Source organism: Syzygium oleosum, unplaced genomic scaffold (genome assembly GCF_021117445.2).
Source record: "Syzygium oleosum isolate NSW1041296 unplaced genomic scaffold, Sole_v2.1 Sole_v2.12, whole genome shotgun sequence".
Classification (NCBI taxonomy): domain Eukaryota; kingdom Viridiplantae; phylum Streptophyta; class Magnoliopsida; order Myrtales; family Myrtaceae; genus Syzygium; species Syzygium oleosum.
This window is the reverse complement of record NW_026607496.1, coordinates 7,225,592-7,248,305: the sequence shown is the minus strand read 5'-3', so window position 1 is coordinate 7,248,305 and position 22,714 is coordinate 7,225,592. Positions and strand designations below refer to the sequence as shown.

At 39.9% G+C, this 22,714-nt stretch overlaps 3 protein-coding genes across 3 annotated transcripts; all 3 read left to right on the top strand.

The window, feature by feature from the left end:
- The first annotated feature begins 7,999 nt into the window (after positions 1-7,999).
- LOC115672305 (soluble inorganic pyrophosphatase 4) lies at positions 8,000-12,378 on the top strand. Its single transcript, XM_030594084.2, has 9 exons — positions 8,000-8,146; positions 9,398-9,535; positions 9,637-9,665; positions 10,300-10,365; positions 10,443-10,550; positions 11,225-11,290; positions 11,368-11,488; positions 11,613-11,694; positions 12,160-12,378. Exons 1-9 carry the CDS (start codon positions 8,128-8,130, stop codon positions 12,200-12,202), a joined length of 672 nt encoding a protein of 223 aa, XP_030449944.1. The 5' UTR covers positions 8,000-8,127; the 3' UTR covers positions 12,203-12,378.
- A 6,250-nt stretch (positions 12,379-18,628) lies between these two features.
- LOC115672235 (LRR receptor-like serine/threonine-protein kinase EFR) lies at positions 18,629-20,681 on the top strand. Its single transcript, XM_030594009.1, has 2 exons — positions 18,629-20,531; positions 20,644-20,681. Exons 1-2 carry the CDS (start codon positions 18,629-18,631, stop codon positions 20,679-20,681), a joined length of 1,941 nt encoding a protein of 646 aa, XP_030449869.1.
- A 92-nt stretch (positions 20,682-20,773) lies between these two features.
- Positions 20,774-21,913, top strand: LOC115672234 (probable LRR receptor-like serine/threonine-protein kinase At3g47570). Its single transcript, XM_030594008.1, has 2 exons — positions 20,774-21,275; positions 21,534-21,913. Exons 1-2 carry the CDS (start codon positions 20,789-20,791, stop codon positions 21,911-21,913), a joined length of 867 nt encoding a protein of 288 aa, XP_030449868.1. The 5' UTR covers positions 20,774-20,788.
- Positions 21,914-22,714: the final 801 nt, after the last annotated feature.

Here is a 22,714-nt window from a genome sequence, read left to right as displayed (position 1 = left end):
TGTTGTGATTGTTGCATCTGATCTTTGTAACTTTCAGTATTTTTCTTGTATTTTGACAGCAGCTTCATGTTACATTGCATATGGGAGAGTGCTCTCATTGGACTTTACGGTATCAGAGCTATAGAAAAGAAAACCGTTTTTTCGTCTTAAGCAATTTGCAATGGCAAGTGCAACCTCTACGATAAATCCAAATCATATCGCGTGGAAGCGAACTGATTGTCTCCTACGAGAATGGATCACTGGAGCCTTATCTGAAGGTGTTCTTCACATGGTTGTCGGGCTTGAGACTACCGCTAACATGTGGAATACCTTGATTAACTCTGCCCACCAAATAATCTCAAGATTGAAAGTACTATCTCCTCGATGACCTCGATATGCATGAGAAATGTACTTACACCATGAATGAATACATCAGCATATTTAAAGGAATATGTGACGACCTTGTGGCAATCAAAAAATATGTGACCGCTCCAACTTTGTTGACATCCAAATTGTCACATGTGGATCTCCTACCTTATCATTTGAAAATCGTGATTGAAATTCGCAAGGTTCAATTCGCAGCTAATTTTTTCTAAGTATTGCATTCCTTCGCATTTTCATGCACTCGAGAATAATCGTAAATTCAACAAAGCGCGATCAATCCAGTGTGCGCTTAGGGAACAAATCAACAAAGTTTCAAGAGCTCACGTGGAAACCCTGATTTAGTGCCCTCAAAGTAAATATATATATATATATATCTAGCAAAGCCCGTTTCTGTCGGGACTAAGCCCTATTAGGCTTGATGAGGCCCAAATGGATGACACACAGAGCTGTTGCATCTTGTGGAATTGCTCTATTGGAACGCTTGCACCTTCTTTTTGAGCCGCATATCACGGATCCTTATGTCCCATAAATCTCCTGGCTATCAAGAGGGTAGTCATTTTCATGCTCCAGTAATCATAATTATGTCAGCTGAAAAATGTAAATGGTGGTGAGTGTGGGGTGAAGTTGGCCATAGCTTTGGTGCCGGATATTGAGGTATGTGATTTTAGAAACAGGTGAATAGGACAAACGCCCAATACCTACCGGACGAGGTTCCGATACTTCCATTAGATTTTGGCGTTAGCAGTTGGTTTAGATTTTGATGTGGAAGTGTGTATGCGTGGGCTTTTAGCAACAATGGGACAAGTTAAAGATATTTTCATAAAGTAATTTGTGTATTGTACAAATGGTAGAGTACATGATGGGCTTCTCTAATTGGTCTGCACTTCTCAAGACCGAACGCCCTTTGTCAATTTATAGGCTCATTTTAACCGACATACACCACCTGACAATGATACTTGTACTCAATTTTATTTTATTTTTTTGGTCGAATACATGTACTCAAGTTCAACCGTAGACTTTTTGACATTATCCGTGATTTTTTTGTTGGCTAAGCAGACAAAGAACCATGTGCTTTTTGGAGGTCTACACAGTCTAGAGCATTCTTAATCAAATGGATCAACAATCATAACACCCACATTTTTTTTTCTCAGTCATCGTCGGCAAAGAGGTTTTCTGATGTGCTCTTTCTAAGTCGAGTCAAGTACGCATACGATCTGCTCCAGCGTGCAGAAACGACGAATTCTAAGCCGGTGAGCACTCCAATGGTGCGTAAACCACACGGCTTGTCGGTGTGGGCTTCACCCTTCAATGCTTGACTTTTACACGTCCAGATATTTATCTATATGGTGTATCTCAGTTCCTGCAGAGCCCTACCAAATTTTCTCTTTCGGCTTCTGAAGACAATCCCGCATGACATAAGTGGGACATTGGACTGCGGTATCTCTTTATTCTCTTCCTCTATCCATTGAAATTGTATGGATTTACCGATACTGATCCGGCGGGCTGTCTTCTTCTAGGATGTATCTCAATTCCCGCAAAACCCTACCAAATTTCTCTTTCAGCTTCTGAAGACAATCCTGCATGATATAGGAGGGACATTGGACTGTAGTATCTCTTTATTCTCTTCGTCTATCCTTTGAAATTGTATGGATTTACCCATGTTGACTCGGCGAGCTGTCTACTTCTCTTTCAGCTTCTGAAAGAGGGTGTATCTCAGTTCCTGCAGAATCCTACCAAATTTCTGTCAGATTTTGAATACAATCCTACCTGACATAGGTGGCCCATTAGACCGCAGTATCTCCTTTTCTCTTCCTCTATCCATTGAAATTGTATGGATTTACCGATACTAATTCGGCGGGCTGTCTGCTTACTTGGTGTTCGACCACCAGTAACAATTGCATTTCATGGAGTGCCAAGAAGAAAACATACGGTAGCATAGTCTAGTACGGAAGCTGAATTTCGAGCTCCAATCCACTACAGTCAAGATTGTGTGGCTACCTTATATTTTGTGGGTTATTGGTAGCCACCTTAGAAGCCACCAATTTTGTTTTGTCATAATTTTTCTATGTCAAGACTAAGCTTCGATCTCATGTTTCATGTTGGAACTAAGCATGTTGAAGTAGATTATCATTAGGTTCGTGAAAAAGGAGGAAATTTTCCGATCAGTCATAAACTTGTTGTATAGATGCCAATTCAGTTATAAACTTTCCAATTTCACAAATATAATCCTAAAACTTTGCACGAAATTCCACCGTAATTCCTTCAACTAATTTTTGTCCAAAATCACTAACATGACAATCTAGTCGACGCCGACCGTCCTACGTGACACTCCGCCACGTCAAGGATTTCCAACAAAAATTGACTAAAAGAATTATATTAGAATCCGTGCAAAGGTTTACGATTAAATTAACAAAATTGAAAAGTTTGCAACCAAATCAGTACCCGTGCAATAAGTTTAACATCGATTAGGTAATTTTCCCGCGAAAGATTACTCAATGCGTTGCCTTGACATATTTACTAACCCAATGCCCAAATAGACTTTTGCATCACTTCAGTCCAAACTCAGCCCTTGTTTATATCCGCGGCGCAGTTTGCCGGGTGCAGATGTTGCCCAATTCAAATGACGTGGTTGAGCCCCGGAGCTTGATGTCGTTTCTCTAGTTCAACCGTTCCCAAAAATAGGAAAACATGTATTTACGCTCGGAGCGGGGTCGACAGCGGACGAACTCGGTCCTAACGAAAGCGTGCCTCTTGATCCGAAGCACTTTCCCAAGCACTTGTGATCTTAGCAGAGTCTTGATGGATACACTACCTTGATGGATACGCTACCTAGTATCGAAGCAGAAGCAACACTTCGGGTGTGTTTGTCCGGGTGAAAAAATTTTCCACAACTTAATTTGATAGTGTGTTGGGCCAAAAATGCTCTTTGAAAGGACTTTAAAAAAGACATTGGATCCTACCAATTAAGCGATTCTTGAAACCGGCTTTAGACTTGATGCTTTTCTAAACCTCGGAGATGTCTTATTCCCACCAACAGAACGGTCAAACCACGAGGAGGCGGGGACAATCATTCGCTGCGCGAGTAACACGTGCGCTCGGCGCACGCGATCCGTCGGATCGCGTGCATCCCACTACGACCCCCGCGCGGGACCCGCACGATCCGACGGGCGATGTGCGTTGGGCCTAACTGTACCCAATAACTGCTCAGGAGGGAGGCCAAGTCAAACTCTCGACGATCGCAAAGTCAAAGGATTTGAACGAGTCGTCTTGGCACACGTCGTGGCTCTTCCTTTGTCCAACGAGAGTCTTCCAACATGCGAGGATTGTAGTCCTTGAAAAACCCCCTCCCCCCCCCCCCCCCCCCAAAGATTACCCAAAAAAAAAAAAACACAAAAATGGCGTGCCATAAATACTTGAAGAACGTCGATATTGAATATGACTCGCTTATTTAAATTAATGCTCGTTAAAGATTGCTATACACAAGGCTGTTCCTAGGAAAGTTATAAGCGATGAAGCATAAATTCCGCGTGAAGCGGGATACTATATAAACATGTTTGTCCACGAAACGATTTTAATATGACCGACACTCGTGCACAAATCGAAGGAGAAGTAAAGTTGGAGTTCGTTTGGTGCTCGTTTCTTTGGGAACAAGCATTCTGAAGCAAAAAAAAAAAAAAAGCATCGAAGACGGCTTAGGATGTCCAGAAGACTGGTCGTTGGCCAAGTCAAAATACATTGTTTCATCAAACAAATGAAGTCATGGATGACCATTCCTTCTCGATCCCCTCTCCTCCACATCATTGCTTACCCAAGATGAGGTGCACCAAACGTGCGTGCCCTCTTCTTCTTGAGCGTCGCCCTCTTTTCTCATCGAGATTTAATTTAAGCGATTGGATAATCGCCCCGATAAAATATCGAGTAGGATAAAAATAGTCGTATATAGCATTTAGAGACACCTTCAAGGTCGGGATAATTAAGCCCATATAAGTCCGGACATAATCCCAGATAACTTATCCGGACCCTAGGGATGCGATAAGCACCTGGACAAAAATAAAAAAAAACTTCAACAAAAAAATTGAAACAGACGAAGAATTCCTTATGCCCTGGGAACCCCCGGTTGTTGGTGTCGCTCGCGACCACCGCGCGGTGGTTGCACCTCTCCGGCGGCCTCGTCACGGTCGTTGCATAACTTTAATAAAAAAAAAAAGAAAAAGAAAAAGACTTGTCATTGGGAAGGGTCGAAGAGAAAGTGACTACAGTGCTCGAAATAGACATGACAACCAGACCCCTTATATAATTTGCAGTGTCCAAGAAGGTCCAGCATTTCTATAATGTGCATGGCACAGGAGATGTTTAAACTAATTCGAATTACGCGAATTTTAATTCCATAGTGGAAAATGCGGGAGTGCTCGCCGCGCGTCCACATCGGATGGACCCGACCCGACCCGCCCCGCCCCCCGCCCACCCTGCTTTCACGCAAGATTCCACACGCGTCTCATCTCGACCTCAAATCCCATCTCGTCCTTTACTCTCTTTTGTGTTTCTCTCCTCCTTTTTAGGTGGGATGAGATTGGAGAGCAAGAGCATCCATGCCCCGCGACTAGCTCCAGCCATTTCCATCGTCGTGGGTATCTGCATCGACCCCCTCCCACCATACCGTATAATAATAATAATAATAATAGCCTTTTTTTAATGGAGGTGTTCATAACGCGGGACCCGCGTACGATGTGGTCGGCTTATTTTCGATCCCCGTGCGATTTGGACGCATCGCTCGACTAGGATTTTTTTTTGTTTAGCCATAGTCCGTTGATACGTCTCGCGATCTATGTACTTTTTACCGTTTCGCTACCTAGTGATATTACCGCTCTCGATCTTATGGGTCGAGATGATGAATAGATCTTCACGGCCCGATTTAGTCTCCCGAGATCGAGAAACGTAAAAGTAGTAATTCCAACATGGATGGATGGCCTATCTTTGATAGGATAAGAGAGTCAAATTCAATTTATTGCTCGAAAGCCAACAGACTCACAAAAAAGTAAATACGGAGTACTTCTATCTAATAAAGGTAACGTATCGACCAAGTATGGTCTTCCCAATGCGATGGAAATAAGAGAGATATAAACTCACATTTCGCTCGCCACTTTGCATCATCAAACTTCTAAAACTCTCAATTTGCGATTTTTCATCTCGGAATAAAAAGCACATCGCCCACGAAAAAGCTCGGAGCACCCTTCACGAAGAAACCCTCTTGACAGCTGGCATCACCGGCGAACGCTAAACCCCGTATTCCGTGTTCGGATCGCCCATCCGGATCTGGACTCCATATTATGTGGTCCGCGAAGGTTGTAGGGATATTTCACGGAGCCGGGGCTCGCCCACTTTCTCTCGTCGCCAGAAAGCGCGAGGAGAACCAGGAAGGGAGGGAGGGAGGGGAGGGAGGACAGAAATTGGAGGTAAAAGGGAAATGCTCATCATCATCATCCTCCTCCTCCTCCATGGGAGGAGGTTCACGCAACTTCTTCTTGGGTAACCGCCCTAAGAGAGAATTGACCCTGCACGTCACCCGCTCTCGACGAACGAACAGACCACCTTCCGTGATTCGCAACTCCTTTGCTTTTTTGCTTTGGATAGGTTTTGGAGAGAGAGTCGTTCGAGATTGGCATTTGGGGTGGGGATAGGGATATTCGCTCCGTCCCCAAAAAGAGAAAAGGGAATCCGCAGCCGACCGCCGAGACTGACCCCCTCGCCGTCCACAGTTACGCCCGCCTCCCCCCCGGGACACAACCCCGCACCGCACGACCGTTAAAAACCCCCAACTTTAGGTGTACCAGTTTGGGGTTTTTTGTGGTCAAAAAATTAGTTCGGGGTAAATTTGTCAGTTTATGACTTTTTGTGGTATAAACCCGAATTATTTTAGTCTTAAAAAAAAACTACCAACTTTTACCCAAGTCACAGATCTGCCCCGTTAACCCTCCGTCCAAAATTTCTTGTTGGCAGCCGAGAAATGAAAAATTTAGGGTAAAATTGGAACCGTCCCTAAAGCTGGAGATTTTTTTATGAGACGGAAAAATTTTAGGGTAGAATTGGGACTGGACCTAAAGTTTTGGGCTTTTTTACGAGACAAAAAATGTTTAGGGTAAAATTGGGACTTGAGTTAGGGCATTAGGCCCTCTTTTTCATATCATAAAATTAGAATTTCTAGAGGACAAAGTTACACACGACACAATAATAAACATAGTCAACTCGAGATCCCTTCCAAACAAAGAGAGGCATATATAGATGAAAATGGAGAAATGGAAAAGACAAAAGAAAGGTAACCGGCAAGCCAAAAACGTGGAATGGAAAGATAATTTTTCTAGAGATATACTCAATGATAATGATAAAACAATAATCAAGTTTTGTGTAAACTCATTCTACAGATACAAGATCCAAAACAAATCGCGGTTCAAGTGCCCAAACATGTGACGGTTGGTAAATAATCTACACTCGTTCGTATTGACTTTTAATTTTCGAAATGCTAATCGACTTATCGAAGTTGCATAGACTAAAATCAGATATACGATTAGCGAAGACAAGATGTTCATGTCGTAAAAACATTTATATTGTTGTGAGAGGAAGAGATTGTAATTTGAGATTGGTCATATGTTTGATAGAAAACAAGATAATCGCCCAGGCAACCTCTTAGGCTAATGCCCACCTGTACGCCAAAAGACAAAATCGGGAGGCTCGATATGCGACGGGCCAAAGCGAACAACATCTCGAGTGAGTTAATCTAAAAGTGTCACATGACCAACCTCCCAAACGAGTCAACATTTCTTCTGACCGAACGATTATATATGGGATTCGAATTGTGACCAGATCACTTCCTAACCACCTTGAAGTAAAGTCGTAACCAACTCGGCCAATCAAAACCGGTAGGAAGGAGTCAACAATGTCCCGATTTTCGTTCAAAACCTCCAACGAAACATCCAGAATCGAAAAAACCGTAGACACGTCCTCACTCAGTACCGGCTCACGACCCATCGATTTCAAAGTAAGCAGGCGAGATCCATCGTCATTCCATCGCGAGGGGGCTAAAAGCACGAAACGCATATACCAGATATATATATACATATATACATGCACTTCTTCGGCAAGCAAGTCAGAGCTCGCGACGCTAAGTTCGGAGATCCCGGCTCGCACCGTCGCCTAACATCAGCATCGGTCGATGTACAATTTGACTCGATCTAGTTTAAACGGAGCGACGTCCAAGCCAAGAGGACGGAGTCACGTTCACGTACACACTTCCCGACCCACCTTAACGGCAATCCGACGCGGACCGCAGTCTTTTTGCCCGGCTGGGAGCCACCATCTCAATATTCGCATCACGGAATATACGCAAATTTTTTCCTCCTCCCCTTTTTCTCCTTTTCCCCTTTTTCTTTTTTCCACCCCTCCTTTCATTTCTCGAACGCAAGAATTTTCTCCCCCACCATCTTCTTTTATTTTTTTTTGTTTTTTTCGTACTTTTTCTTTTCCTCTTTTTTTTTTTTGTCCGTTTACGTTTTCCGCTCCTCCTCGTCCTCCCTGCTTCCCTTAAAGTGGCGGAGGAGAGGAGAGGAGAGAGAGAGCGGGAACACCACGCCGAGTCTCGTTCCGCTCTTCTGCTCTGCGCGACCAAGGTCCCGAGCTTCTTAGGGTTGTGCGCTCGCTCCTTCCCTCCTTCGCCTTCTCCTTCGTCCGAGATCTGCGCGGTTTCTGCTCTCCGGAGGGAGGTTCTGCTCGATGAGTTTGACTGATACAGGTGCGTCTCGGCTTCGCTTTCGTCGGTTTCAGATCGCCATACGGTCTTCCTTGGCATTTCTTTTTTGGGTATGGCTTGCCTGCTTCTAGCTGTTGGGGTCTCGCTGAAGTTGCTCGATGTCTAGAAGTATCTGCTGGTGGTGGGTCGTGGGAAGCTCGTAGTACGGGCGGTTGCGGTTGAGTGGTGTCGGTTTTGTTTAGTGTTGGGTCCGTGCTGATTTTGCGGCGTTTGTGTTGGAGATCTGGGTCGTCGAGCTTTCGATGCGATTTGCTTTCTCTGCTTTCTTATGCCAGTGGGTAGTCGGCTCCGAAGGATTCTGGTTGCAGGAACTTGCTTGTGCCGTCTCCTTTGCATGAGCAAAATTGGTAGATCTATGTTTGCTTGACCTCAAGCTTTGGCTGATGGACGCACAGGCTTTTTAAAATATGGGGAAGGCGACGGTCATTAGTATGTGTGTATGCATTTGAGATTTTTCGATAGAATTTCTTGCCCGTCTGTTTCCTTCGGAGGCGAGTGCAAACTACGAAAACCAGCTTGAAACACGATGAGGCTGATGTGCTTCGAATGAGCTATTTTTGAATTAGTGATTAGCCTTCGTTTCGCTCTTATGCCTGGGAGGGTTCCTTGTCCCTCCACTTTTTGATGTTTGTGGATACTGGCATATGTTTCTCCTTGGAGAACTGGATGGGTATCTCGCGTTAGTTTAGATTGGTCCTCTAGCATCATGCCCTTTCCAAAATTTGTGAGGTGATGATTGCTATCACTGAAATATATGCAAATCAAGAATTTGGTTGATCGAGGGACTGGTCATTTCTGCGGCCTTCTTTGTCGGATGGGGATTTCTTGTTCTCTGTTACGTGCTCCCTTCTGTACTTGCATAGATACTTAGTTGATGTTAACGGCACTGCCGCAATGCGACATATCCTATGTTGGTAATTGACTTAGCACTTTTTTCTCTCGGAACTGAAAATTACTTTGATCTGTTAAACAACTTCAAAATTCACCTTTTAAGTGAATATGCTTTCTTTTTCTCGTGTGCAAGTGTGTTAACTGCTATCCTGCATGTTAATTTGTTGGTGACATTATGGCTAAATGAATGTTCTGAGAAACCTGTATGTTATATCTGTAGATCGAATGACCTTGAATATGGCGCTAAACTGTGTTCATGTGCTCATTGTCTTTTTCTCCCATTTGCAACCAAGTTCCATTCAAAAAGCCATTGATGTACTTTTTTTTTACCAAATGTTGCAGAAATGGCTCCTCCTATTGAGACACCACAGAAAGTTTATGAAAACGATCATCCGTCCCATCCACCTCTTAATGAAAGGATTCTCTCATCAATGACTAGGAGGTCTGTTGCTGCGCACCCTTGGCATGACCTTGAGATAGGTATGCTATATCACTAATCTTCTTCAAATGTTAAATTGGTCAGGTGTTTTGCCTCTCATTTACAATGTCACTCTTTGAAATGTGATTTCGTTTCATTATAGGACCTGGAGCTCCTACGGTCTTCAACTGTGTAAGTACATGATATTGCTTTGCCTGATGCCCTAAGCAGTGATTGAATTTGTCGGTGTAGGCGTACGATGGTTGCATAGTTTAGACATTAAAATGATAGCACTGTTGGAATTTGCATTAGCTGAGTTGACCGTTCAAATATGTTCTTTGACTATTTCCCCTTTTTCCCGTCTTTTTATTTCCAGATGTGCTCTTTCAAGATCTTTTATTTGTTTTGACGGTTAACTTAGGATCATTTTCCAATTTTTGTTTTTGGACTGACGAAAGCAATGAAAAATGCAGTCACTGAAAAAAGTTTCTAGTTGAGGTATATGCATTCCGGGGAAAAAAGGTATGACATTGCAGACTATACTTTGCAAATGCAAATGAGCTTTGAGCACTCTGCTTTCTCGATACCCTGTTTCCACTTGCTACTTGTTTCGTTGCACCTTTGGCCGGTACATTTTATCACAGCGGCCGCGGTCATGTCCTTGAACTTACAAGCTTGTTTACTTCTAGAATAGCATGGAGTGCAAGCTACTTTCTATTGATATTCTTTGAGTACCTTTTTATTATGAACAAGATTGTAGACAGACGTAAATATATTTCATGTTTTTCGTTTCACCATGCTTCATACTGGAAAATGACTTGTACAGGTGATTGAAATTAGTAAAGGGAGCAAGGTCAAGTATGAACTTGACAAGAAAACTGGACTGATCAAGGTAATTGATCATGGCAAGTGAAACTTTTAGCTAAGCCTAGAATTCATGATAGTTGCTTATTGGTGTAAATCATGCAGGTCGACCGTGTGCTGTATTCTTCAGTTGTGTATCCCCACAACTATGGTTTCATCCCTCGAACTCTCTGCGAGGATAATGACCCTTTGGATGTCTTGATCATCATGCAGGTAAAATTTTGATGCAGAGTTAACCACAAAGTGCATCATCTTAGGATTTTGAGTCAAATGCCATGAATGATTGGAATACAATTGATGTTATCTATAGCATTTAATAATCTTAAATACAGATAGGAAATGGAGAGTTCATCCGTATATGTTTGGTATATAAATTAGACTACGAGAGCTTGTAAGTAAAGTAGCTGAATTTACCCTAATATTGACTGTAATACTTGACTCAAAGTGTTTTCAAACCTGAGTTGTAAATTTTTCATATTTGCATATATCTATATCATGTACATGTAAATGTGTTTGTGCCTTAATTTTTATGTATTTAGGACATAAGTTCGAGTCCAGTTTGAGCCCAAAGTGAGGTTTCATCATTTTTTAGTTCTTGAATTTCAGGTTGAGGTTTGTTCGAGCATATTCAGCACTTTTTGTTGTATAGAGTACTTAAATGAGACAAGTTTTAACTCTACAAACCAAGTTTGGTTGAGTTCAAGTCAACAGTTGATCCTTTATGATCGAGTCAAATTTAAAAAGTAACTCTGTTGATTTACTTGGCTTGATTTTAATTCTTCGGCACTTTTGAACTGTGTCTTGCCCTAAACTTTGATAGAAGCATCTTGGACTATCTTGTACAAGGATATGTATTTGTACTGATATGGCATGGCTTTATCCTACAGGAACCTGTTCTTCCTGGATGCTTTCTTAGGGCTAAAGCTATTGGGCTCATGCCTATGATTGATCAGGTAAATATCTTGAGGCTGGGGTGTTTTTGTCTCTGATCCAGCAATACGGTCATAACCTGACAATTCTTGGAATGCAGGGCGAGAAAGATGATAAGATAATTGCTGTTTGCGCTGATGATCCTGAATACCGTCATTACAATGATATTAAGGAGCTCCCACCCCATCGATTGGCTGAAATTCGTCGTTTCTTTGAAGATTGTATCCTTTTGCAACTTCTTAACCAGTTTACGATGCACTTAGCAATTTCAAGACAGTATTTTAGGTCTTTGGTGTCAGAAGTCCTTTCTTATTTGTTGTGTAGTCATTCCTTAACACTAGTTAGACAAGAAAAATGAGAACAAGGAAGTTGCAGTTAATGATTTCCTGCCTGCCTCTGCTGCCTTTGATGCAATTCAGCACTCCATGTAAGTAAATCTTCTTTCTCAGACATATTTTAAAGGAGTCACCTGCCACGTGCAAAGTGTATCGTGGTCTCGCTCTCTCTCTCTCTCTCTCTCTTCCCCCTTTTGAAAGGGGCGTATGAGGTCAACAAAATTGAATTGAAAAAGAAAGCGATGAGTATGTCTTCTTTTGGAGTCAATGACTAAAAGTAGATTCATTTACAGAATCTAGTATGATCTTTTGAGTTAGATTACATGAAGTAGTATCCATGTTAAGATGTTGATGATATATGTGTATAGTTGTGTGGAAATTCTACAATGTACAAAAGCTTAATCTGGAGGGGTTGCTTTTCCAAGTTTTGTAGGTTGTTGCGCATAACACATTGTGTAAATCGTGTATGCTAATGCTTCTTACGATGTATTTTATGCAACCTCTAATGCATATCCACCCCAAAATCTTATTCCTTTATCTCTGATTCTACCTTGAAGGAACCTGTATGCAGACTACATTGTGGAGAGCTTGAGGAGATAGATAGCCCATTCCAGCATTGGTGATGCTGATCTCCCGAAGTGACCCGAATACACAGATAATGATGATAGTAGTATACAGTATCTATATTTTACTATAGGAAACTGGGTATTTTGCTGTATGTACGAGCATTGTTTTCATGGTTCTGTTTATATTATGATGGTGGATTGGCTTTCATATGCTTTTCCTTCTTAAAAGGAAAAAGCAAACGGCTTGGCTTCTGTATTCTTTTTTTTTTAATGGAACTAGTATCTCAGCCTAGTCCTCTTGATGTTTTGGTTGATGCAATGGACTTAGAAAATAAGCAATTCCATGATGAACATATGTTGGATACTGGCCTTCCTCTAGTACTCTACTGCATGATATCAAAGAGAGAAACTCGTGACCGCCCCCATAGAATGTCGAGAGTCAATTGTTGATTAGCTGCTTTTACAAACTGATGAGGCACGAGCAGCATAGTGGTACTCGTATGAACTGTTTAGGTGCCGGATAGATGGTTTGAGTCCCAACTCTGGCACCCCTAAAATGGTTTCTTTCCTCTCTTTTTATTTTTTTGTCTTTTTTCCGTTTGTCGTTTTTTCTCAAAAATGATCGTTTAGCTATTCCATTTTTCTCTTTATTTTTTTATTTTGAAATCTGATTAAAGAATAAGTCTTTTCATTTCGGTATGGAAGTGTACTTCAACTTTTATCAATATGTTGTCAATGTTAAAAGGGTTAATATTATAAAAAATCATGAATTGGTACATCTGTGATAAATTTATCACGGACTAAGTTTTTGACTACCAAAAATTTCAAACCGATGTACCTGTGACAAATTTACCCTAAATTAACCACCAAAACCCTCAAATCGGTACACTTGGGGCAAATTTACCCTCCATTAAATTGGATTAATACCACGAAAAATTACAAATTGGTAAATCTATGATAAACAGATGTTAAAATCCCAAATTCTACACCCGTCAACTGTCACGTGTCATTCAACTCGGCAATTTAATGATGAAATTTAACGGACTCTAACGAAGAGTAAATTTATGACATGTGTTTTAGTTTAAAGTTTTTTTTTGGTATTAACCCATTTTAAAATGGGAAAATTTGTTCAAAAAGTCCTAAACTTATTATAATTTTGTCAATTCAGTCCTAAACCTTTCAATTTTGCCAATTGAGTCCTAAATTTTTTCACTTCTTGCTAATTGAGTTCATTCGGCTAATTTTGGCCGGAAATTACTGACGTGGACGCCGACCGGCCTACGTGGCGCTAATGTAGATAATTTTTAATAATAATATTTTAATAATTTTATGTGAGTCAAGGCTATCGGATCGTTTAATTGACCAATTGAGTAGCTAAGATCAATAACTCGTATTCTTTATTGGTTTTTTTTTGGTCGAAATAACTCGTATTCAAACGTCCATATTCATCGTCATTGGAAAGGGGTAATAACCATTCATAACTCCAAAGGTAACTAAATCCTACAAATTAGTATGAGCACTATTTAAGGTAGATAATGAATTGAATATAGAACGTGAGACACAAACTTCAGCAATGGACTGAAAAAACTTATGGGCATAAAAAACGTGTTATATGTAGGTATTGTAAAGCAATCATAATAAGCAATGACTTATCAAAGCACCAACATAGATGGCATATTCTTATGTGCTGTGGTAAATAGGTATTTTAGAGCATCAAAACAAATGACATAGTCATTGGGTTTCAAATGTGGTCGGCAGGCAACAATACGAATGGCGTGATATTATTGGTAGGTGTTGTCATATCGTGATTTACAGGCATACTGGTCGTGCCACATAACACGATCGTGATTGCTGATACCGAACTTTACAATGGTCAAATTACGTAGAGAATGGATTGAGATAGGCACAACATGTATTTCCTTGGACGGTCACCGCCTATCATCCGCCTGTCACTGGATAGTCTAATCGTGAATCCATCCAAACCAAAACACGCCACAGTAGTGGAAAACTTTTAGCCCAAAAAGAAATCTTCCACAAATCCGATTATTATAACTGCAAAATAACTTTTATCAGTGGAGTTTGCAGGCCACTTTCCAAAAAGCAACCGTTCAATAGATCACAAGTCTATTGCACGACTGCCAATTTAGTCATAAACTTTTCAAAGTCCTAAATCTTTTCATGATTTTTCAATGTAGTCCATCCGATCTACGTTGGAAAGTTTATGTCTGAAATGGCAACCGTGCAATAAAATTTATGACTTTCTAGGTAATTTTTTCAATTTAAACATCAATATTGTTTTCCTTATTTATTCTTCATGAGGTGCGACACTGGTACGACAATATTTTACCACACAGGAACGCCTAGTAATATCTCTATCTATACTATATACTAGCAAAAGTGTGCATGTGTTGCGTGTGTAAAAAAATGACATAAAAAATTACAAAATCTTCTTATAACGAAATATTTTAATTTTCAATTAATGAAAAGAAATTATTGGCACAATATGAAGAAATTGTTCATATATAAATAGAAAGAGAGAAATATTTCAAGAGTCGAACTATTTTACATTTGTAAGATTGTCTATAGATGGAAAAGATTTAAATTTGAAAGTTGTAATATGGGAACGATAAAATAGAACAGTTAATTATGTATCTGTCCAAGGATAAAATATTTATAAAATAACTAATCAAGGATATTTTGGGAAAAACATTTATGTAATATTCTTAGTACGAAATATATAATTGTTAACTAAACAAAAAAATCATTGACACAATATAAAGAAATTGTGCACATATACAATGAACAAGGAAAATTTGAATGTAATCAATTCCTTAACCATTCAATTGACTTAATTAAATCATAAACCTTCTTCAAAATGTGTAATCAAGTCCTTTAGATGAATAGTTTTTAAGATTGCCTATGTGTCACTTGACATCCTTAAATTTCACTTTTCAACATAATTTTTGGACTTAATTGCATTTTCGATAAAAGTTGAGGACTTAATTGAACCAATTGAAAGATTTAGAACTCAATTGCACTTTTAATAAAGGTTTAAGATTTGATTGAACAAATTTAAAGGTTTAGAATTTGATTGCAATCCGTGCATATGGTTTAGATTCAAGAGTTGAACTATTTTGCATTTGCAAGATTTTTCATAAACAGAAAGATTCAAGTTTTAAAGTTGAAATATGTAAGTGATAAAATAGAATTATTAATTACCTATTTGTCCGTAGATAATACACTTATAGAATAACTAATGAGGATTTTTTCGGGGAAAAAGGATGGTGAACTCTTAAAAATTGGAAGTCCTCTTATTTGATATAATAATATTCATAGAGTCAATTTTTAAATTTGGTCTCCACTTTTTAGATGACTAAAGGGATAATGACACAAATAGCCCTTAAACTTTAGCCCAATGTGCAATGTAGTTTATAAACTTTTAATTTGTTTAATGTGGTCATTGAACTTTTAATATATGTTCAAACTAGTCTCTAGACTATATGAAAATATTCAATATTGTCCCTAAACTTAAATTTATGGAATTAAAACATTGAACATTTTCATATAGTCTAAGGACTAGTTTGAACATGTATCAAAAGTTCAAGGACCGTATTGAACGAATTAAAAGTTCGGGGATCACATTGAACATTTTCATATAGTTTAGGGACTAGTTTGAACAAATACCAAAAATTCAAAGGCCACATTGAACAAATTAAAAGTTCAGGGACCATATTGCACATTTTGTCAAAGTTCATGGACCAATTATGTCGTTTTCCCATGACTGAATCATCATTATCTCAACTCGTTTCAATTAAAAAAAAAAAGTAAAGAGAACATTATATATAATAAATAACTATAATTCAGTGTCTACGAGCAGTTATATAATGAATCTCATATTTTTATGGAATACATATCTGTTAAGATGTACATATGAGTTGTCTTAGAGAAGTTCACATCGGATAATTGGTGTGGAGTGGAGGAAATAATATTATCATAATCGGTCAATAGCTCATTGGCTTAAGCTTTTGAGTGAAGGTGGATTCAACTGGATATATTAACAAGCTCAGACTTGGGTTCCCTCGTGGCAATCTACCCGGGTGAAGGTGTCGGGTTTTTGTTGCGCTCTCCCAATAAATGATATTAGTGCTGATGGTTGATTGATAGCCCACTCCCAATCTGTTTCGGTGTTTGGTGAATATCTCAAGAAAGCAATCTAACGACCAACGTAATTTTCGGGCAGTAGGTGTTGTGGTGTAGCAGTGCGACCCAATGGGCACCCACATAGTGCGTGCAAAGGAACTTATTAAGCAAGTTTAAAGATAACTTTCAACTTTTAAATGGATGGGCTTCATGAAAGTAGGATAATTAGTAATCATTCATTCCACAAAACTAGATATGATGATAATTTAAAAGGGTCAATCAAAATTATTGATTATCCTATATGCCTTTCTTAGATTCCAAATTAGAATTGATCTTCCCGTCTATCTACCTTGTTAAATCCTTTTGTCAGATATATAACTTAATCATACTCTCTCATTTTTATTCATGTATTTTCTACTTTTTGCGCTCACCGCGTGTATCTTTAAGAGTACTAAATAACAGAGCCGATTTCCTCTAACAATGAGCCCGTGTCATGCATGCACTTCTGATCATTTACATGTTTAATCTTACTCCTGGTATGGTTCGTCGATCGTTGTTGCAGCGGAAGCGAAAACTCATTTTTCATAATTAGATCTTTAATTTAGAATGAAAACCCACGACAACAGTTGCCGTGTTAAGTCAAAATCTGTTTTTTTTTTTTTTACAACAATTATCGAGAAACAAGGATCGATCATAATCCATATGTTTTTGTTCAGAATTTGAATAAAAGGTTTATCTTCGCAAAGACTACTCAAGTGCTTCATCTCTTATCGAGTCCGAGGCTTCCTCTACTCTAGATTTGAGAGAGTAATTCTGATTTCTGATGGTTGATCCTTAAGCCTACGCTGGCGGCACATAGTCTTTATAGTTTTTAACCTTTTTGGCTCTTAGCTAATGTACATTACAGAGAGAGTAGCGAGATAACTCGCATTTCTCTTCTTTTGCTTAAACGTAACCCTAGAACCGAAAGGAATTATTCATGTAACTTCTTGAAAACCCTAAGAGAAGGCTAGTTCGTGGGATCCCGAGGGGTCTGTTTCGACAACCGTAGGAACTAAAGTGACAAAACCAAATATTTTGAGATCGTGGAATCGGTAATCACAGCAAGATGCTTAGCTTCTTCTTCATAACTACTCCTGCAGGAAGAAATCTCTTTTGTTTCTTTCCGGGAATCATTTGTCTGCTTATCATACTGCCCGACTTTTCTAGGAAACTTTTTCCTATTATGTTCTTCATTAGTTTCTAAATAACATTTAAAAAATTAGCCAACTTCTACAAATTGTAGTAATGTCCATCAACACATTGCAATTGACCCTTGAGGAAAAAAGGATTATATTGATCTTTCTTTTTCTTAGACTTAGAATTCACAAGCATGTTTACTCTCACGACACCAGGTCAGAGTATTTATCAGTTTATTGCTTGGATGCAGCCATACAGTAAAGAGAAAAAGATCACAAAATTTTTCCGAACGACGAGTCCAACACAGATCACAAAGTATTATACCTACTAAATATTCAAAGTAGTTGTCGGACACCGTTATTGTGCGTTTATTATCATTGAATAAAAGGGATAACGACATTTGTAGTTCCTGAGCTTTTGCTCGATGTACACTCCTTCTATGATTTACTCCTAAGTCGATTTTGTTGAAGTGAAAGATCGGAACGGTGAATTGGACAGCAGAATGCTTAATGAGCGGGACAATGATTATGTCAGTCAATTTGTTTGATCTATTTTTCAAACTTATCAATCTTATCAATCTTGTCAACCTTACCCAACCATGGACTAACACACTTCAGAGCAGCGGTCATCGGAGGGTCATCGTCTGAGAGTAATGCTCGATGCAATTTGCTTGCATGAGAAAGGCGACCAGACCTGCACTATCGCTCTCTCAATCAATCAAACAATCCGACCATTGCGAGGTAGCCGCTTGGGTAATGTGAGATGGTTGCTGCCGTGGTCATGCAATCACCCCCCAATCTTGGTCAGTGAATGAACAACGTCCACAATGGTATTCTCCTAAGACAACGATGGTATTCCTTCACTGGTGCAATTTCTTTTTGGTATTTCCTTAAGACTGAGGAAATTAAATCAAAAGCTAAAGATTTTGGTGCTCCCTCAAAACTAAATTGAGACGGTGAATTCATCCAACCAAACACGTCGGTAGTGGAAAACATTTAGTCTGATTAGACATAATTTTGCCTTGTGAAAAAAATCAAGTTTAGGTGTTTGACTTGGACTCGAGTTTTAGACCAAGCATGAACACAAGTGTGTATAAATTTGGCCTCCTACTCGGAAGTACTTCAAACACAGTACAGCGAATATGACTGCGAAACAAAGGAATTTGCCTTTCCTCTTGACTTTCTTCTACTTCTTTTCCATATGTCCAGCTAAACTTGTACTTGCCTTGTCAAATGAGACAGATCACCGTGCATTGCTAGCATTCAAACACGGGATAAAGGAGGATCCCCACCATGTAACAAGCTCATGGAACAATTCCATCCCCTTTTGTGACTGGCGCGGTGTTACGTGTAGCAATCGGCATCAGAGAGTCGTCTCACTCAATCTCTCGTCACTTCAACTGGCAGGCTCACTGTCTTCTCAGGTAGGAAATCTCTCTTTTCTCCGAACCCTTGACCTTGACTGCAACCACTTTTATGGGAGACTACCTGAAGAGATCAGCCTCTTATTTAGACTTGAGACTCTTACACTAGCAAACAATTCCTTTCAAGGACAACTGCCCACAAATCTCACTAATAGTGCACGTCTTTTGACTCTTAATCTAGAAGGGAACAACTTTACAGGATCAATCCCCGATGCACTTGGTTATCTTCCAAAGCTAACTATAATAAGCCTATCTGCAAATCGACTTACAGGGAAAATTCCACCTTCACTTGGGAATCTCTCACTTTCTCACCTTTATATAGCCAATAATCAAATAGAAGGAAGCATACCCCAAGAACTTGCCCGCCTCTCCAACTTGCAATTCCTCCATCTTTCACAAAATAATCTTTCCGGTGCAATTCCTGCTTCCCTGTATAATATATCATCCATCAAAGTCTTGGCTGTGGCAGGGAATAATCTAACCGGGTTTCTTCCTTCTAGTTTATTTCTCACTCTGCCCAAACTTGAGAAACTGTATCTTGGAGGTAATCAATTTGTTGGGCTGATTCCCGAAACGATAACAAATGCTTCCGCACTGGTGCGAGTAGACTTTTGCCTAAATTTCCTTTCCGGGTCAATACCGAAAAAATTGGGAGGCCTACATAACTTGGAGCTTCTAAACTTTGGTGGAAATGTTCTAGGAACAGAAGAAGGCAACGATCTTACTTTTCTTGATTCCTTGAGCAACTGCACCAATTTAAGAGAAGTCTTTGTGCCTCTAAATCTCCTGAAAGGTGTTATACCAGCTTCATTAGGGAACTTCTCCACCACGCTCACGACCCTCTGGCTCGACAGAAATTTGCTACATGGATCCATTCCTTCAAACATAGTAAACCTAGTGAATTTGGAGATTCTTTCGTTGTTTGAGAATAAGCTTTCAGGGAGTATTCCCCGCTCCATTGGAGAGCTCTCCAAACTGCAAGTGCTTCGGCTTTATCATAATATCCTCTCTGGTATAATTCCATCAACAATTGGCAACGCGACATCACTCAACATCCTCTTGTTATCAGATAATATGCTAGAGGGGAGCATACCGGATTCAACAGGCAACTTCACGAGTTTGAAGGAGCTTGACTTGTCCCGGAATAACCTCGCTGGTGCAGTGCCTGATCAAGTTTGGGGTCTCACTTCCCTCTCCATAGGACTATTCCTAGCAGGTAATGCATTGACTGGATCAATACCATCACAGGTGGGTGAGATTGTGAATCTTGCAGAACTCGATGTCTCCGATAATAGTTTGTCCGGAGAAATTCCGACCACTTTGGGCAACTGTCTAGTGTTGCAATTTCTCAGACTGGAAGGTAACCACTTCAATGGGGTCATTCCTTTGTCACTGAAAAACTTGAAAGGAATCGAAGTTCTCGACCTTTCCAGGAACAATCTCTCGGGTCAAATTCCCGAGTTCTTCTTAGAGCTCCCTTTTATTCAGAATCTAAATCTTTCCTTCAATATGTTTGATGGTGAAGTACCAAGAGGAACTTCCGGTAACCTCAGTGCAATTTCGGTTGAGGGAAACAACAAACTTTGTGGAGGATTTCTGGAGCTGCACTTGCCACCATGTCGTAATACAAAGAATCAACGAGGGTTTCCACCTCTGAAGACAATACTAACAATTAGTATACCCCTCTTAGCCTTGGCATTTGCATCTGTTTCCGTCATTCTCTTGTGGGTAAGGAAGTCACGAGAGGAAAAAGCTCCATCGTCCACCTTAGAACATCAGCATCCGAAACTTTCTTACCACGAACTCCATAAAGCAACAAATGGATTTTCCTCAGTAAACTTAATTGGTGAAGGAAGCTTTGGTGCCGTCTTTAAAGGGATGCTCTCAAGAAACAACAAAGTTGTAGCCATAAAAGTTGTCAAACTCCGTGAACATGGAGCCAGGAAGAGCTTCATGGCCGAATGTGAAGCATTGAGACACATCAGGCATCGAAATCTTGCCAAGATCATCACTTCATGCTCGAGCATAGACTTTAGAGGGAACGATTTTGGAGCTTTAGTGTTCGAGTTCATGCCAAATGGGAGCCTGGATAAATGGTTACACCCAACAGGGGAATGCGTGATGCTGAATATAGTCCAACGCTTGCACATCGCGATTGATGTGGCAGTGGCACTGGATTATCTTCACCACCAGTGCCATGTACAGATTGTACATTGTGACTTGAAGCCAAGCAATGTCCTTCTCGATGATGACATGCATGCACTTGTAAGTGATTTTGGCCTGGCAAAGTTTCTCATGGCAAGAGCCTCTCAAGCAGAAAGCAGCTCGATTGGCTTGAGAGGCACCATTGGTTATGTTGCTCCAGGTAACACGACTTATATCTATTCTCTAATTTCCTCTGCAATGTCTATGAATATTGAATAAACTTTTCTGTTGGATAAAGGTGAATATTCTCCACCGATTCCTTCGTTTCCAAAAGGTCGCACATTGCATTTTTAATCTTTCTTTTCCTCATAATTAGGGTATTTTCTCTCATCGAATATACGCGTTTTCAGGCAAACTCCTCGTGTATATGATTTAAGAGCTGACTAGTTTTGGGATGGGACTTTTGTGTACGTTGCAGAGTACGGTCTTACTAGAGAAGTATCGACTCAAGGTGATGTCTACAGCTATGGAATTCTCTTACTCGAATTGTTCACTGGAAAAAGACCCACAGAGAGCATGTTTGCAAGCAACTTTAAACTCCATGATTTTGTTGAAATGGCCCTTCCGGATAGGCCCATGAAAGTAATAGATCCCTCACTCAATCTGGAGGAAGAGGGCAACTCGGACAACAATGGGCAATGTGTAAACACAGGCAACATTAGAACGTGCTTGGCAATGATCCTTCAAGTTGGGGTCGTCTGTTCTGCCGCATCACCACGTGAAAGAATGGACATTGGTGACGTTATCACCGAACTGTATAAGGCAAAGAGTATCCTCTTGGAGACAAGGTTGAGCTAGTGACAGACAAGATAAGAGTCAAATGATACAGCATGGTTCGATTTGGTTGATTGCAAACTGAGATAAAATATGTCTTAACTGTATTTGCGTACGGCTTGTCTTCGTTTTTCGTTCAGAAATTGGGATGCTTCGACTAAATGCTGTAAAATAATTACTTTAAGCTTTTTAGATTGCAGACTAAGGTTGCTCCGGAACATTTTATTTACCTCGGTGAAATGCATAAGGTGGTGACTTAAAGCTCTTCTGTTTTTTCTTGTATCTGATCCTTACTTTGAGATGTAATAATCTTTCTTCACTGTAACGTTCGCAATTTCACTTGAAATTTCCACTAAGCCAAAAGAACAAAATAAATAAATAAATGAAGAACGGCAACCGCAACTGCAACTTCTTTCAGTAAGAGCAACCACACACTTCCGACGTGAACTTCAAATTCTGGAAGCTACATTGTTACTTTAGTTGTTGTACCATTCCCCAGGATATAGAAGTTAAATGGGACCAGACTTGTAGCACCTAAGTAAAGGTGATTGTTTGGCTAGACTGTCATTATTATCATTCCATTACATAAAATACTCTCTCCACCAGAAAGCCATCTTCATTATTCTTAGCAAGAAAGTTAAAACCACTCATCTTTTCATTTTAAAGTAGGATCATGATGAATGTCTCTCCTTCTCCTTGTGCCTAATCTTTGACGAAATGCATTTGTATGGTGAATATCGCCTAATTATAATTAATATTAAATAGTTAAATCCCTCATCGATTATCTAATGTGAGCCTCGAAGTTTTTAACACCTTCACCTTTGT

What these genes read in the sequence shown, in the direction of transcription:
- LOC115672234 (XM_030594008.1), top strand. Translation starts at nt 20,789, where the DNA reads ATGCTCTCAAGAAACAACAAAGTTGTAGCCATAAAAGTTGTCAAACTC. An exon ending in CATTGGTTATGTTGCTCCAG is followed by an intron (nt 21,276 to 21,533) that starts GTAACACGACTT and finishes TGTACGTTGCAG; the next exon opens with AGTACGGTCTTACTAGAGAA.
- LOC115672235 (XM_030594009.1), top strand. Translation starts at nt 18,629, where the DNA reads ATGACTGCGAAACAAAGGAATTTGCCTTTCCTCTTGACTTTCTTCTAC. An exon ending in GCTGCACTTGCCACCATGTC is followed by an intron (nt 20,532 to 20,643) that starts GTAATACAAAGA and finishes CTTGTGGGTAAG; the next exon opens with GAAGTCACGAGAGGAAAAAG.
- LOC115672305 (XM_030594084.2), top strand. An exon ending in TTGGCATGACCTTGAGATAG is followed by an intron (nt 9,536 to 9,636) that starts GTATGCTATATC and finishes GTTTCATTATAG; the next exon opens with GACCTGGAGCTCCTACGGTC. An exon ending in TCATGCCTATGATTGATCAG is followed by an intron (nt 11,291 to 11,367) that starts GTAAATATCTTG and finishes CTTGGAATGCAG; the next exon opens with GGCGAGAAAGATGATAAGAT.